General features: G+C 45.3%; 1 protein-coding gene across 2 annotated transcripts in view; it reads right to left on the bottom strand.

The window, feature by feature from the left end:
- The window catches only part of MYB (MYB proto-oncogene, transcription factor), a 31144-nt gene extending 17275 nt beyond the window's left edge, over positions 1-13869 (bottom strand). For both annotated transcript variants that reach the window (XM_058566234.1, XM_058566236.1), the window contains exons 1-9: positions 13795-13869; positions 9514-9631; positions 7632-7703; positions 6050-6142; positions 5579-5799; positions 3692-3926; positions 2373-2453; positions 1834-1935; positions 281-535 (exon numbers count right to left, since the gene is read on the bottom strand). In XM_058566234.1, coding sequence (XP_058422217.1) covers positions 281-535; positions 1834-1935; positions 2373-2453; positions 3692-3926; positions 5579-5799; positions 6050-6142; positions 7632-7703; positions 9514-9631; positions 13795-13817 — 1200 coding nt within the window. In that variant the 5' untranslated portion in view covers positions 13818-13869. The remainder of the gene's footprint in view (positions 1-280; positions 536-1833; positions 1936-2372; positions 2454-3691; positions 3927-5578; positions 5800-6049; positions 6143-7631; positions 7704-9513; positions 9632-13794) is intronic.
- Positions 13870-16208: the final 2339 nt, after the last annotated feature.

The raw sequence follows: 16208 nt of genomic DNA on the forward strand, positions 1-16208 counted from the left end.
ATCATTCCCCAAACCCAAGCTCTACTTATAGGTCATTAACTTCACTATTTTAAAATACATGCATTTTGAAGGAAATGTGTGAAAGCTACCTTTTCTGTGGGTAGCCTATGACATCAAATCTTTGAGAAAACATATACACAAAGACTAACATCATATTTTTACCTTTACATTAATATATGCTAATAAAATGATATTTGCCATAGAAAATGGCAATGAGTTGAGGAATGGGTTTCCTAATTCCCCTTCAAAAACATTCACTTGCCTTAACAATTCTACTTACAGAATCTATAAACTGAAGTGTTTCTGCAAATTCTAAGAGGTTCTTAACATTGTCCAGAATGGTGCCTTGGTGGACGATCATGCACCTCGCTGGAGACGCGCTCTCTTCAGGGAGGGAGCCGGGATCCGCGGGCAGAGACGGAGTGGAGTGGTGTTCTTCCAAACAGGAAACAGGTGCACTGTCTCCATGGGGTCTGGTGTGGTCAGCAATGGTGGTGCTGTGCCAGCCGGGGTAGCTGCACGTGTGGTTCTGTGTCTGAGGAGGGGGGCAGGGGCATAAAGAAAGCCCGGGGAGAAGAAAGGGAGAAGGAACTTAGCAACGAAGTTGCACAAGGTATCAGATGCTGTTGGAGGAAAGATAAAAGTGGTTGCATCATCCAGAACTTGCGCCTATGAAACAGTTGTCAAGATGTTTCCTTTCATCAATGCAAGACCCTGCTTTTGAATAGTGCCATAGTCGGTCATCTGCGTGATTACCTGAGTTGTCATCATTTTGTCAAAACTGCAAATAGAGGGACTGTGTTACACAGGACAACTCTCAAATGGAGTGTCTTAAAAATCCACTTTAACATAATTTCCAATAAGACCATAAATGTTCGCTGCGAATTAAGAATTGTCCTATTCTCGTCCTAACCTAGAAAAAGGCCGGAGGATTTGAGAGTCAGAGTTGCCTTCATCTGCATATGTTCTCACTGCCTCTGTCCCTTTCTAATGCTACGGATTGCACGGATGCAGTGAAGGGCTGCCAAATCAACGTGGTTAGGAAAGCAGAAGAGCAAATTAACAGAAGTCTCCTTTCAGCATGACCACGCAACGGGAGAAATTGCAAAACATTAACTCAAGTTAAAAAGTGGTCCAACTAACAGATGCACATAATCATTTCACTATTTAACCAAAAAGAAATTTATTCCTAAGAATACCTACTAGGTATCATCTCTCTTTTACTCCTTTGTTGGCTAACTACAAATGTTACAAAGTACAATCTGCTTTCCCAGTTTGCTGCCCAATCACTAAAAAAGATGTCAAAATTCAGTAAAGGTCCACACAGCTCTCATGCATGCAAACAAAAGAGAGCAGCTAATGTTATTTAGGGAGAGATGATATATATCTTGTCACATGTATATACTGAACATGAATCAAATCATGTCTGAAATGATAAAGTATGGAAATCTAGGTTAAGAAAAATAATAGAACAAGAAGAAATCAAATGAATAGGCACCAAACGATAACACAGCTTTGTAAAAAAATGCAAATTTTCATTCATTTAATTGGTGTTAGTCTTTGAATTGATTACAGTCCTTCTGAAGAAAAAACTGATGATGACAATCACAAGTGGATACTGAGTTTCTAATTCAGCACAAAAGGACTACTTCCAGTTTACTCAATGTTCGGACACCAACTGCATTTTATTACGAGCAACTTCGCGTGTTTAGACATTGTTAACGGATACAGAGCGTCGTGATTAACGTCATGTTGACAAGACAAGGGAGAAGGCACAGAGGGGCCCGGGGGGAAGCCGCCACCCCCCCATACGAGCGCAGGGCCCGTTCTCACCGGGACCTGCTGTCCTCTGAGCTCATTCTCGGTCGACATGAGGAGCAACTCTAACTCCTTTATTCGCTTTTCTTTCTCAGGGTCTTCATCATTATAGTGTCTCTGAAATTAGAAGTTAAGAGAGAAAAAATGACAAAGGCCTGATTGGAAGCTGTAAACACAGCGGTTGCGGCCTGCCGTCACCAGGGACCACACAGCCCAGAGAGCCTGGCGGGAAACCAACGCCAACCCAATCTGGCCGCCGAGAAATCCTTGCGGATCTTATTCCAGACAGAGGGAGGGACGTGAAATCTGAGGCCACAGTGGACGCTGACTGACGAGTTGTTTCACTTACAACATCAGAGAGTCAGAGAATTGGGGCAAAGTCACCGCAGAGTGAAGACTGGGGGACTGGAGCGGGTAGTGGAGGGGACTCCGCCCCTCCACTGTTCCCTGTGCTTGTTACTTCAGTGGGTCAGGTGGAAGTAAGTGTTTAGATGAAAGAAATGGAGCTGTGCTTTGACCAGCTAATGAGGAGTTTCTTGATGAAATGATCTTACCTGAATGGCTGCAGCAGCTGGCTGAGGGACATTGACTATATTTACATGTAACGCTACAGGATATGGGACGTGACCGGAGACCTAGATCACAAAGCAAAACAAAGGCCGAGTCATTCATGGTTACACATGCTTCAGGGGACTTGGCTTCCTGAGGTTCTGCTCTGGGACTAAGGAAAAAAAGACTTCACTGATAAAATTCACTAAGCAATAAAAAAAAAAAACCCAACTCTAATTTGAAATTTTAGCCAAGCCTTTCACAATGGCTCAACAGCTAGAGCAAGATAGAGGAAGAAACTGAAGTGCTCATCGATCCTGGCAGGAAATATTCCTTAGAGAAAAACACGATCAAAAATACAATCTAAAATACATCCATGAATGTATGAAAGAAGTTTTGATGGGAAAAACTGATGCACTAGCTGCTTACAAATAAAAATCTTTTTCTGGGAATAATTATGAAGTTTAGTAAAGAGCACAGAAACTCTGATGATAGTTCATTCACCTGAGACCTTTCTGGAAAGTTTGTAGTCAAATACATGGAACAGACAGAGAAGAGTCAAATCTATTTATGAATAGGTTTTGCATAGAATTTGCATATGAGCTCTGTGTTCTTGGGTGAGTTTCATCATTTATTATTGTTAATTTTAAGATGATAGTTTCTTGATTTTTTTCTCTTTGTTCTTCTTTTACCACCCACTCTGAATATTTCTTTCCCTAAATATCGAGAAATGAAGAAGGAATTACACTGATTCAAAGGAGGATAAACGGAGACAGTAGCCAGTGGGGTCACGAAACTGTTCCTGACTCAGAGTGAGAAGGGAGACACGTACTGAACGAAGAAATTAAGACCTTTCTGCTAGATTACTACCAGACTGGAACTGACAATTATCTGTTGAACATCAGTCTCAAACTATCTCCTCTTTAACTGTAATAGTGCCCCCACTTTTCATTTTGGAAGAGAAAAATATTAGCTTACATACAACGGCATCTCCATGCGCCCATTCTTCTCCAGCTGTACCCTGTTAAGTACATTTACATTCAAAAGCTAACTTCAAACTAGACCTGAAGCAGCAAGTTAGAATCAAACGATTGGGACTCTAGTCTGCACTCTGAGCTGTGTGATCACAAGCTCACTGACAAGTCACTGAACCTCCTTGTTTCCGGATACAGATCAGGGACGACAACATCTGCCCCTAACTGATCCACTGTGATCACGTTTATGAAAGCTCTCTGACAAGGATGCAGCTGCCAGGTATTATTACTAGTACCTGGAGCTAAAATAACCATCTCTCTCATTACAGTAAGGTCTCAGGATGGCTTACATTCTGTGCTTCAGAAATGTGGTAATAGGAATAGTCATTGTTAACCGAGGGCTGGCCCGCCGGGGTGAGCTGAGCTGAAGGTGGGGTGTGAGCGAAGCCCATCAAATGACTGTTCTTCTGAAAACTTGTGGCCACTGCTGGTTGGCTGGCTTTAGAAGACTCCTGCAGATAGCCTTCCTGTTCCACCTTCCGACGCATTGTAGAATTCCAGTGGTTCTTGATAGCATTATCAGTTCTGCACAGAAATATATCACATAAACATTTTACAAACAAAAATTTCAATTCAGATTAGAGTTAATTGACAGAAAACTGTTTCTAACAGAGATCTTTTCATTTGGTCCACTAACAGTGTTTTTTCTTTTTAATGGTTTCAGTCTTCTCTACCTCCTAAAATCATGCTTCTCCTGTTACCTAATTAAAAATCCATAGATTGATCTTAATTACATAATACAGAACATATGTCGCTTTCTGTAAATTTTGAAATCTTTTAACGTTTTGTTTCCTTGATAAAAGAGTATTTTCAATACAACAACCCTTCATATTTATTCTGACTGTTCGTGGTACAAGACTCTAAGACAACTTAAAGTTCCAGCCGCCCTAGAAAACTGCTCCTTTGAGTGTGGCTTGGCCTGTGCACCACAACAGGCACTCAGTGACGTCTGGTCAATGATAACGATGTTGCTGCCACCCTACTGTCCACTCTTGTTCTTGAATAGCACTAGCCAGAAATTTTGAGTCAAAAAAACTCCCACCTTTTGAAAACCACCTCAAGTTGTTCTATACCAGACAGAGGTGAGGATGGAAAATGGGATCCAGAAGGAAAAGATGCTAACTCCCAATATATTTTCAAACTGCAAAGCATTTTTACTAATGCCTTTCAATTCTCAGGAAAACAGTTTCTCAATTCAAAAAAACCGTTTTAAGCCTTTCTTTTACTATTTCGATGGGGGTAGGGGAATGTATGCTAAAGAAAGAGGAAGTTCAATGGCCCCTTAAATTTTTAGAATATCCTCTCAGACCATATGGGAGAAAAGGCCTCCTTTTATCAACGTCTTGAATTCTGTAAGCTTACACTGAATCGTGAGGGAGGAAATGCTTTGGAACTTCACAAGAAAACGCCACATAAGCCAACAGAGCCATGGCCTTCTTGGAAACCACCCTTTCTCCACTCTTGGGCTATGAAGCTCAAGAATAAAAATAGTTTATATCTTACATTATTTTTTATGTAAGATTTATAATAAAAAGTATTTTCAAAATTAAAATATGTTACAAACTGCTTAAGTGGAGAAAGTGAGACAAAAATGAGCTTCCAGAAATATCCCTTATGAGGTTGTTTTTGTGCCTTACTCATTAAAAAAGAAAGGATAACACTGACATTATTTAAAAACCTGGAAGGAGTAGGATAATTCTAGAATACACTATTTCTTCATTCAAAAGAAAAAAAATAAGCCAAGTGGTATAATGAAACCAATGTGGAATTAGGAAAAGGGTAGCTGAGTTCTTTCTGGTCACTTAACCAGCTGTGTGAACTCAGACCAGAGACCAACTGTCTGTCCTCAGTTTCCTTCTACGTGTTTAGAGTTTTGAATTCTACTTGATACTAACATTGGCCCTGTGAAGCAGGTTATTACTCACTATGCAAATGGGGCCACTGAGACAGAGGAAAGCTTGATGACTTGGCCAAGACTCACTGGTGGTGGATTCTGGAAGTCCTCAACCAGATAAACTCTAAGATCTCCTCCACTTCTAAAAGCTATGGATCTGGTTTATCTAAAGAAACACTTACGATCTACGGAATGTAATTCACTCACCATACATTTAAAACAGAATGTTCAACACCCGCTCCCTCTTTCTTCCCAATCAATATATTTGTTGACATATTATTACCGTCCAGGCAGTAGCTTTGCGATTTCTGCCCATCTGTTCCCCAGCCTCTTGTGTGCCTGGTAAATAATTCTGTCTTCCTCTTCTGTCCAGGAGGTTTTCTTAACTTCTGGATTCAAGTGGTTATGCCACCTCTCCCTACATTGCTTTCCAATTCTCCCCTTTAAGTGCTTGGCAATAACAGACCAACGTTTCGGACCGTATTTCTGAACAAGCTCTATCACCTTCAGATAAACACACAAAAATAACCTGTGTTTTAATGTTATGTAATGAGTCAGGGTAAGCATTCTTCAGTGTTACAAGATCTTAGAAAATTTCTAAAAATCTGCTTTCATTCATTGGAAATCTGGGACTAGAGCGCTCTGCTTCCTGTGTGCACAAGTTACCTGTTTCCTCAAGTTGGGAAACATTCAACAGAGACGTCTGGGGAATATTCTCAATTGTGATTCACACGCCAGTGAAGAAAGAACTTACTCTCTGATCTTCTTCTTTGGTCCAAGGACCTTTGATGAGCTCAGGGTTTAGCACTTTCTGCCATCGGTGCTGGCACTGCACGTCTGTTCGATTCTAGACAAGTAAGATAAAGTACACGCTGTCATATAGACAAGACAGGCGAGGCATATGAAGACTGCTATAACATTAATCACATATAGACGACATACTGTGGAAACATTCAAGAACATTTTAGGGCATGTTTGGAGAGGCCATCTATCCCTCATTACTTACAGCTAAAGAACATGCAAAGAATATATCAAAGTCGTGTCTACAAGCAGAAGCTCTGCCTCCTGAGGGAAACAGTCCCGCCACGTGAACTAAAGGACCATCATGTTGCACATATGGCTGTCAATTTAACTGAACCTTAACTTCAGTCTGCTGCGTGTGGAAGTACCTACGTGGACTAAGGCTAAGACCTGCTGAGATTCCCACATTAAGGTCGGGCGTTTATGGAAACCCACTCTACATGACTCAAGTTTGCTTCCCACTCAAAGTAAGAGATGTGCTTCAATTTAGGGCCACAAGTATTAGTTTTGCAGAGCAAGGATGAATAAAGATAGGCCCTACCTTACAAGGGCTTGTAATCTTATAAGCAGGAAAAGACAAATATATAATTAACTAATAGAAGGCAGAATTTGATTTACATGCAAGAGGAAACCAAAGCAAAGTGATATTGGGGTGGGAAAAAGAGCGTCTCCTTGGGAGGAGAAATTGTATTTGCTTAGGAGGAGTACGGAAAAGCTCTTGATACCGACTTTGAAGGATGGATGGAACATTCTAGGAAGTGGCATCACCAGGGACAAAAGCCCAGAGGAGGGAAACCAGAAACGAACTCAACCAAATCTGCTTACAGAGAGGAAGTAGGAAACAGAACTGGAGCTGGATGCTGGGGCCCTACGGGAGGGCGCTGGGGCGCCAGGTCAAAGCAGGTCCCTAGTGTGTGAGACTCTAAGTCACTGCTATCAGTTGAAAAGATAAGGTACAGCTGCATTTTAGGAAGCTCCATCTGCCAGTGGTGTTTGGGGTGGATGGAAAAGTGGGAAGCTACAGGCGGGGAGGCCAGTTAGGAGCCAGAGAAGAGGGACGGGGCGAATCTGTGGACCAGCAAGGAGAATGAAATAAAAGAATGCCCAATTCCTTAGTCACTGCTTGGGTGTAGGGCATGAGTCTAAAAGGACTCCAAAATTTTGAACCAGGGGAACAGAAGTATGGCTATTGAAAAAAACAGGAAATTTAAAAGAAGCTGACTTGGGGGAAATATCATGAGTTTAGTCATCGACCACATAACAAATCATCAGAATGCTAATTTCTATTATCCTAGTAAATGAAAAGACAAAATAAGAAGTAAAAGTTTAAAAAATGTAGAAGTCCTTTGACAATCTATTTAGAAACCCCAATTATATGCATTACAATATAAACTATAAGTTATGGATGAGGCATTTCTCCCTCTACTTCCCATATATGAACAAGTACATAATGCCTTAACATCCTCTCCTAGAATATCTTATTTAAATCTTTGGGAGAAGATTTCCTTTTACAGAAAGAAAAATTACTAACTTACCGGGAGGTAATTGGCAATAACTTTCCAGTCATCTGTTCCATTCTGTTCCACCAGTTTCTTTAGCTTTTCATCCTAAGACATTTAAAAGTAATCCCATGATATCAGTCATGTACTGTATAACTCTACTCAAGTTAGAGTAAAAGGGAACCTCCCCAATAATCCAATCCAGAAAAAAACCTATCAAAAATATCCAAATACATCAGATATTAATGTAATAGACTGGTTTAAAGCATAGATTTATTTAGAGTCAGACAGACCAGAGTCTGAATCTTGACTCAGCTATTGATTAGTTGTACAAGCTTGGCTGTATTGTTTGATTTTTCCGGGCCTTAGTGTTGTCATCTACACAGTGGAGATGCTGATGTCAGGGGTGTTATTTGGGGATTACGTGAAGTAACCAGGCAAAACATTTAGCATAATGCCTGGCTCCTTGAATGTTTTATATATGGAAACTATTAAAAGTTTCACTTCGTGGGAAAAAAAATAACGAACTCCAATGTTAGATTCAATGGACATTAACTATGGCAATAGATAGAATCTCGACTAAGAAATAGTTCAACCTCTTTCATGTAAAAAACGGAAGATGACTTTTCTTAATTAAACTCAAAGGTGTGTATGATGTAAGAAAATCATTTAGTTTTTGTATCAATATACTCACAATTTAAATGAGGCCAAACTTATTAGAACACAGCAGACACTAAACATCAGAGGGAAATCTTTCAGTTCACAAGTGTCTTTCTAAAGGTGTTTTCTCAAGCAAAAGGGAACCCTTATGTTTCTGCAAAGGTAAATTTCACACACAATGGGGGTCCCAGGTAGGACACAGCCACAGGAATTAGGAAACCAGTGTTAACCACAGAGTTTCTGTATCTCTAAGGATCATCCAAGTGCACAGTTTCCATAATAAAATACACATTTTCTCTGGCCCTCACTGGAAATCCTGCCTGCCTGCCAGCAGGGGCTGTGCTTTAAGTGAAGGGGGGCGGAATGAAACTGAAGAAGAGTCAATATCATTTATTCTAACATAAAATCCCCTCAAATCAGTTACAAAATTTTTTGAGAACTTTAAAGAAAAAGCAACCTTTCCATACGTTAATAATTTTGCTCTTTAAGTATTTTTCCATTCCTACAAAGATCAAGCTTTCTTTTCGATAAGCTAACAGAAAAAGAAAGGTAAGAAGCAGATACATCTCCGTCCATCACCGAATGCTTTAGAACAGACATTCATGAATATGGTTCTGTGAAATATTATATATTATATATCAAGAATATTAATGGATTTATTCTAACAAGACGAGTTCTATGAGTGTTTTATTCTTGTGTTTGTTTGTTTTATTTTTGGAAATGGCAACTCATTCCTTTGTTCAGCGAACACTTGTTAGTATCTCACTTTGTGTCAAGCAATTCTGGGATCAGGGAACCCAAAAATGAACAGCCGTGGAGCCCTGCCCTCAGCAGACTTGTAGTCTACTGGAGGAGGCATATAAGTTACAGCAACAATTAGTAAGAACACATATCCAGTGGTTGCAGGATGCACCCAGCCTGTCTGGGGAAGCCAGGGATGGCTTCATAGCAGAGGTGATGTCTTCACAGGCAAAGAAGTAGTACAAAGTTGTGGGGGCGAAAGAGCAGAACAGAATAGGCAGAGGGAACCACAGGTGAGACATGAAGCGAGAAGGAGAGGACATTCAGAACTACAGCGAGTCCAGAAATGGACGGCAGGGTGTCCACGGGGAGTGCTGAGTGGTAAGCGTGCTGCACTGGGATAAGATTTCAAAGAGCCCGCAAATGAGTCTGAGCACCTGCAGTTTAGGGGGAATTTCGTTTTTCATGAATTGATCCACTCTAGGTTTCCTCCATGTTTTGATATGTAATTAGTTACCTCTTCCCGGGTCCACCTCGTTTTCCCCAAGTGACGCTTTCCAGACTTGGGGAGCAGCCCGTCATAGTCGTGGTCACACATGTCAATGTCTTCATCATCCTCGTCACTACTGTAGATGCTGCAGAAATAGAAGTTGAGCAGACTCGGACTGAAACAAGAAGATCTAAACTACTGGATTACAAAACTTACACAAAAACTCCTCCACAACCTTTTCAAAGGTTACTAAGATGGAACTTTGAAAACTTGCACAACAAGATTGTTTTCTGCATTCTGTGGCTCCAGTATTATCAACTGGTTCTGCTGTTATTGGTATCCACAGAGACGGCAAAGGGCCTGGCACCTTCTTATGGCTCTGCATGTTTAAACCTGCTATTACTGTTAGACTAGTGACAAGTTACACATTTGGCAACTTCCCAACCAATGAAGGTTTAAGTTTAAAACTTAATGTGAAGGGCAATAGTCCTTTATACAAGTACACACTCAAAATCTTTGGCACACATCACATCGTTCAAATAATATTTTCTAAATACAATAAACAACTCAATTATGTTATTCCAATGGGACTGGTGTTTTATTAAGAGAAAAAAATTCAAGAAGTAATACACCCAACAATATAATTATAGTCATTCCTTAAAGATCAGAAGATTAAGAGAATCTAAGAGGAGAGGATTTAAAAACCTGAGGAAGGATAGACCAGTGTGTTCAAACTGCTCTGTAAATAACATTCACACCAAACAGCTCAAAACTCCAGGCCAGGTAGATCCAGCTTGCAACCATGTTCACAATGCTCAGTTTCCTAAGTAACCCAGGGAATAATCAGGCCACTTGATAGTCAGAATCTTAGTGACTCTTTTGTGTTTTCTTTCTCTGACTGAATGGTATTTGAAATATCTTAAAATTCACCTAATTCAAAACTGAGGGATTCCCCCAGATGGATTTAAAAAGAAGCTATTAGTGTTTTCAAAAGAGCTTTTTCTTTCACCTGGTTGACCAAAACTATGAATTGTGATGACTTTTGAAGGCACTCTACACTTAATGTTTATTAATCATATTCTGAGTAGATGAGAGTAATTTTACAGCCACAGATTACTTTTAGGTATAATTTTACTTATAAAACTTAAGATGTAAGGAAAAATTACACTGTCTTAGAAATTTCACTAAAATTTATCATTGTAATATTGAGAAATCCATCAAGCTGGGAATAAAAATAATGATATAAAGCAAGATAATGATGTAAATTATTATTTTAAAAAAGGAAATTTATACTCATATCAGGTTTTGTCTTCCCAAACTAACTTCCAAGTGTATATTACCCACCCTGTGAAGTCAGGCAAAAGTGCTCACCAAAAATCCCAAACTTGAGGTTCTTATAATTTAAAACTATTATTTTGGGCAATAATCTGAAGGTCCAGGCTGCATGCTGACAAGTAGGATGTGACCCAAACTTAAAATGCCACCCACAAACGACAAAGGCCACTACACTGTCTTTATAGTCTATAACATTTCTGTCATTCAGGGTCTATCCTCCTAAACAAGAGCCTAATCCTATTTCACACTGTGAACAAGAGGCTCTAGACAACTCCTGACTGATCATCATCACAATAGTGTCCCTTTAATAAAAAACACAAGCATCACAAGGCGAAAAAACTGTTATTATAAGAAAACTGTTATTATAAGCCCAGGGCTGTAGGTCAACATCTTCCAGCAGGTTCACAGGGAACTCTTTGGAAAGCCCCCACTGAAGGGGCTCCCTGTGAAATATCAGGGATACCGAGAAAACCAGATTAATCTGAAAGTGGAGTCAGAGATTCAGCTCCATGTAACTTGCAGGCTTGCTGGATCTGGAGCACCCCGTCTTCAGAACTGAGGACTACATTTTCCAAACCAGTGACTGGGCACCCCTCAGAACAGCTCAGCACCCAGGAACAGCAACACGCGCAGCCGCCCATAGGGGGCAGCCGCCGGCAGGTGAGAGGACAGGCGTCAAGCAGGACGGGGCTGGAGGCCAGGTGCCAGTCCTGTTCTGCCTGAACCTAGCTGCGTGACTTGGACAAATCACTTCCTCTCTCTCAGGACCTCGCTTCCTCGCCTATACATGGGGGCTTGGATTCTATTTCTAAGGTACTTTCCAGTGCTAATAAAGGATGATTCCATGTCTTCCGCGCCTCTTAAAAATTAAGCACAGAAGCAGAGATGTGCAAAACCAGTCTTGGGGAAAACGTGGTGTGTGGCTCCTGCAGAGGCCCCGGGGGGAGCAGGGCGAGCCTGGGGCGGCTCGCTCAGTCACCGGGACTCGCCTTTGAGCTTTGCATGCGATTTCCTCGCTCTAAGTTGTCCCTGTCGCCTAAGTAGCATGATTAATTTCTACTAAGGACCTGAAATAACTTTTCCTTTATCTGCTCTGTCAAGATCTCAGACCCAACAGTCAGAGGACTTTCAAAGGCTGATGCACTCGACTCCCCACCTGCCAGACCTGGTGCGGTTACAGGAGTACAACTATGAATATGACCTTCTGTCAAGGAAACAAACCGTGCAAAGAAACGAAAAAGAAGAGGGGTGTTGGGGGCTGGGAAGAGGGAGGGGACGGGAGGAAGTGTCTTGTGGCCGCTACTGTGATTCTAGAAAAGGGGCTCAGACTCATTTCGCTGACCTGGTTAACAATCCCTGCCTGGTTGACGCTCGCCTTGCAAGAAACGGCTCCGAGCCCGCAGGCGGGTTTCTCTTCCCCCTGGGCAGGTTCAAGGCTCCCGCCCCTCCGGGCCGCCTCCCTCTCCGCTACCTGGAGCCGCCGGGAACCTGCGCGGCCCCGCCCCGCGCGGACAGCCGGGATCGCGGGCGTCGCGCCTCCGCCGCGCCTCCTCCCCGCAGCCCTCCCGGCTCCCTCCTTCCCGGGTCTGCTCAAAAAAAAAACAGGGGACCTCGGCTGCCCTACTGTGAAGTCCCAAAGGCGAAGCGGAAAGCACTTAAGGGCAGCACCCCGCCCGCGCGGCCGGGCCCTGGGCGAGGCGTGGGGAGCCAGGGCCCCCCCCGTCTCCTCCCTTTTCTCGGGCGCCCAGCCCGGCCAGGGCCCGAGGGTGCCGCTGCAGGGCCCACACCCACGCGCCCCGCAACTTCCCAGCGCTGCGCGGGGACCCGCGAGCGCCGGTTCCAAAACAAATAAGTACCAGAAAATCAAACAACCGGAGGAAAGAGGCTGGACTGGCTTCGCCTCCAGGGACTTCTTCCCAGAACCTCTGCGAGCGGTCCGTCCGGTCCCCCTCCTGTGCCCGGGCGCGGGGCCCTCGGCCGCGTCCACGTGTGCGCGCCGCCCGGGACCTCGCGCCGGGCGGAAGGGCCGCGGGGACTGCGTCCCGGTTGCGCGGCAGCGGCCCTGGGTGCCGCCCGCCTCCGTCCCTTCCGTTGGTGGCAACCGTGCCGGCCGCCGAGCTGCCCGCGCCCGGGCGCTCGCAGGGAGCTCCAGCGGTCCAGCCCGGGAAGTCCGGGGACCGCTGGAAGCCCGAGCGCCGGCAACTGACAGTTGGGACGAGTATTCCCCTCCTCGTCCGCTCCCTCCTCCCCTCGTCCGGCCGACATGCCAGCGGACTTCAGCCGTCATCCCGGCGAGCCTCCCCCAGCGCGGTGACATGTGCGGCGCGGGCGCGCGTGGGTGCGTGTGCAATGTTTGCATTAGAAATAAAAGCCTCCCAGGGAATAATGATCAGAACCTTCAAAACCAGGCTTAAAGCAATTTGCAAACGTAGAGACCCTTTTCCTCCCCTAAAATCTTTCCAGCCGCCTGTCAGCTGACACTGTTCTTCGCCTCCATCCAGAATGAATGAAATTTAAATGAACTACCTGCAGCTACTAAGCCATCCGGCATTTTCCCCACATCTGCCATATGCTCTGCACTTCCAAGTCCGAACAGATCGCAATGCATCCAGCAACGACGCGGCGACTCCCCCGCCGACACCCGCGGCAGCGAGCCAGGGACCCAGCAGGCTCCCCGGGGCTGGTGGGCACCGCTCTGCCCCGGCGGGAACGCGCTGCTTCTTCTCCCCTGGGGAGAAAGGCAGCCCCGTGCAACTTGCAAAACGAGCCGCCGGGCGCGCTTCCCGACGTCCTGAGACGTTTCCCGCAGACACACTTCCATTCATCCGTCCCTCAGCGGCTGCTGCCGCCGAGCCGGGGGCTCCAGGTCCTCGCAGGATCTGACAGCCCCGCAGAAGATCCGGGAACCAATTCCCACCTGCTCTCCGGGCGCCCGGCGCCCCGCGCGCCCCCGCCCGCCGGGCCCCGCGTTACCTGTGCCGGGGTCTCCGGGCCATGGCGCGGCGGGCGCGGGGCTGCGCCGGGGGCCGCGGGAACCGCACGGGGCTGCCGCCTCCCGCTGCCCGCCGCCTGCCTGCGTCCCTGCCCGCGCCGCGGCGCTCCGCACGGCCGGGGCGAAGTTTCTCGGGAGAGAGAGGAGGAGGAGGAGGAGGAGGAGGTCGCGGAGGAGGAGGAGAAGGAGGAGGAGGAAACAGGTTGATATTAAAGTGTAAACTCTGTAAACAGAGATGCCATCAAACAAAGAGCTTTGGACACTCCCCCTCCCGCCAAATCTGGCGCCCCTGCAGTGCGCACGCGCCCTGCCCGCCGCCTCCGCGGTCGCCCTGGCTGCCGCCCGCCGGGCCGCCGCTCCCTCGGGCTCTCGCGCCGCCGCGCTCTGCCTGGCGCGCTGCGGCCCCGGGCGGCGGCGGCGGGAGCGGGCCGGGGAGGGGCGCGCGGCCCGCTCCCGCCGCCGCCGCCGCCTCCCCCTGCTCGGCGTGCTCCCGGGACCCGACCCACTGTCGCGGGGGCGGCGCGGGGCGGGGAGCTCCCGCACCCGGGATTGGGGCTGCGCGGGGTTCAAAACTCAGCTCTGCGGGGCTGGGGGAACTAGGAGGGGCGCAGGGCATGGGAGCGTGTATCTTCCTAGGGCGTCTGGCCAGGTCTTCTTAGCATCAAGACCATCTCTCATTTAACTTAGCGCCCAAGGACGCTTAGACCCGCGTGGGGCTGGAGCCATCAGCGCTCACGTATGGGGCACCCGGCGGAGCTTTCACTCCCCTCCCAGACCTGAGCCGACGCGCCACCTTCGTATTGTCACATGCCCTTCACTCTCACCCGGACACACGCCCGGCCCCCCCCCTCCCGGCCCGGCCCGGCGGGGCCCCCGCGCGCCCCTGCCCCGCACGGCTCTGCTGCGCGCGGGGGCCCCGCCCGCAGAACCCACTGGGCTCCAAACAGCCCGCCCCGGCGGGACTCAGGAAACCCCGCGTTTGCTTGCACGGTTTTACAAGTTAAACAGTTTGTGAAACGGAGGTTGCTGTCCGTGCTTAATGTCCTTTGAGGACTCTTTTTACGAGATAAAAATCATCGAAGACTTGCGTGTTCATTTAACTAGGGGATCCCGAAGAAATAAAGGGAGAAGATAAGTGCTGAATTTATAAGGATCGATGATCGGGGGATTTTAGGGGAGTTTTAGTTTTACTTCCGTTTGTAGCCTTGTACCATTGGGGATTTTTTTTTTTCATTCTCTGTACACACTAATTTATTTTTCCTTTAATCTTATAGGAGTTTGAGACTTCTGCTGACTGGGTTTGTGGGTGTCCCATGTGCCCCGGCAGTTCAAACTTAGCTCAGAAAGCATTTTTCTTACTAAAAAAGCATTTTCTTACTGAAATGAGTCATAATTTTATTAAATGGTGAAGCATGCTTGGTTTCAAGACTTTATCTGGTGTTTTAAACTTTGTTTCTTAAAAATTGTAATATAGTTTAAATCTTTATCAAAAAATGTCAGTGAACTAGTAAGAGTTTAATATTCCTTTGTGAGAAAAAAATAACATGGAAACAAAATTATTGTGAGATATTTCAGTTCACAATTCTGAAAGACAAGTCACTTGCAAGTTAATATATTTTTAAAGCCAATACTGATTTCTAGATTCTATAATAAAGTTTCTTTCTCCACATCACAAATAAACACATTTTTAAAAAATATCTAGAGCAAACATCTAGAAACCACCCCTAGAGGAATCGCATCTGTCTTTTGGATTACTTTATGAATCTAACTGGTGTGGTTCCCACACCCTGAGCCTCTCTGGCACACAAAGAATATCTGAACCCTTCCCAAAGGGAGTTCATAGCCTCCTTCCCAAGATTCTTAGGAGGTGGGACTGCTGTATGTTCTTAAACTCCTTTTAAGTAGGAAGATACCAAATTCAATGTTATTTCCTTTATTCCCTTTGTGCCTCATTTCCTATGTGTTGTTTTGAGAATTTATAATATTTTCATTCTCCAGACATTCTGGGGTATAGATTCACATTTTTTCCTCGTGTGTGTGACAAAAATATGTTTGGGGACAATTATTGTCCAGTAAAGAGTATCCGTGCAATGATTCTTAATAGGCTAGTTTGGGGTATAGTGCCATCTGATAAGTACATGGAGGGATGGAATCACATGGCGTTTTCATAGATTCTTGTGTGGATGAAAACATATGTTCAAGGATGTTGCAGAACGTTCACCGTAACTATATTTATACATTTCCTCCCTCCGCTTACAATGATCACAAATGCATTTTTAGATGACAGCGTTGTATATTTCCTCACTCAGTTACCTTAGCTGTGGCAGGGCTGGGATAGGCCTCCATGCAAATATGGCCTTTAATTTGCAGTGCACTAGGCAGGGGTCAGCAAACT

The sequence above is a fragment of the Diceros bicornis genome, chromosome 23 (assembly GCF_020826845.1).
Source record: "Diceros bicornis minor isolate mBicDic1 chromosome 23, mDicBic1.mat.cur, whole genome shotgun sequence".
Classification (NCBI taxonomy): Eukaryota; Metazoa; Chordata; class Mammalia; order Perissodactyla; family Rhinocerotidae; genus Diceros; species Diceros bicornis.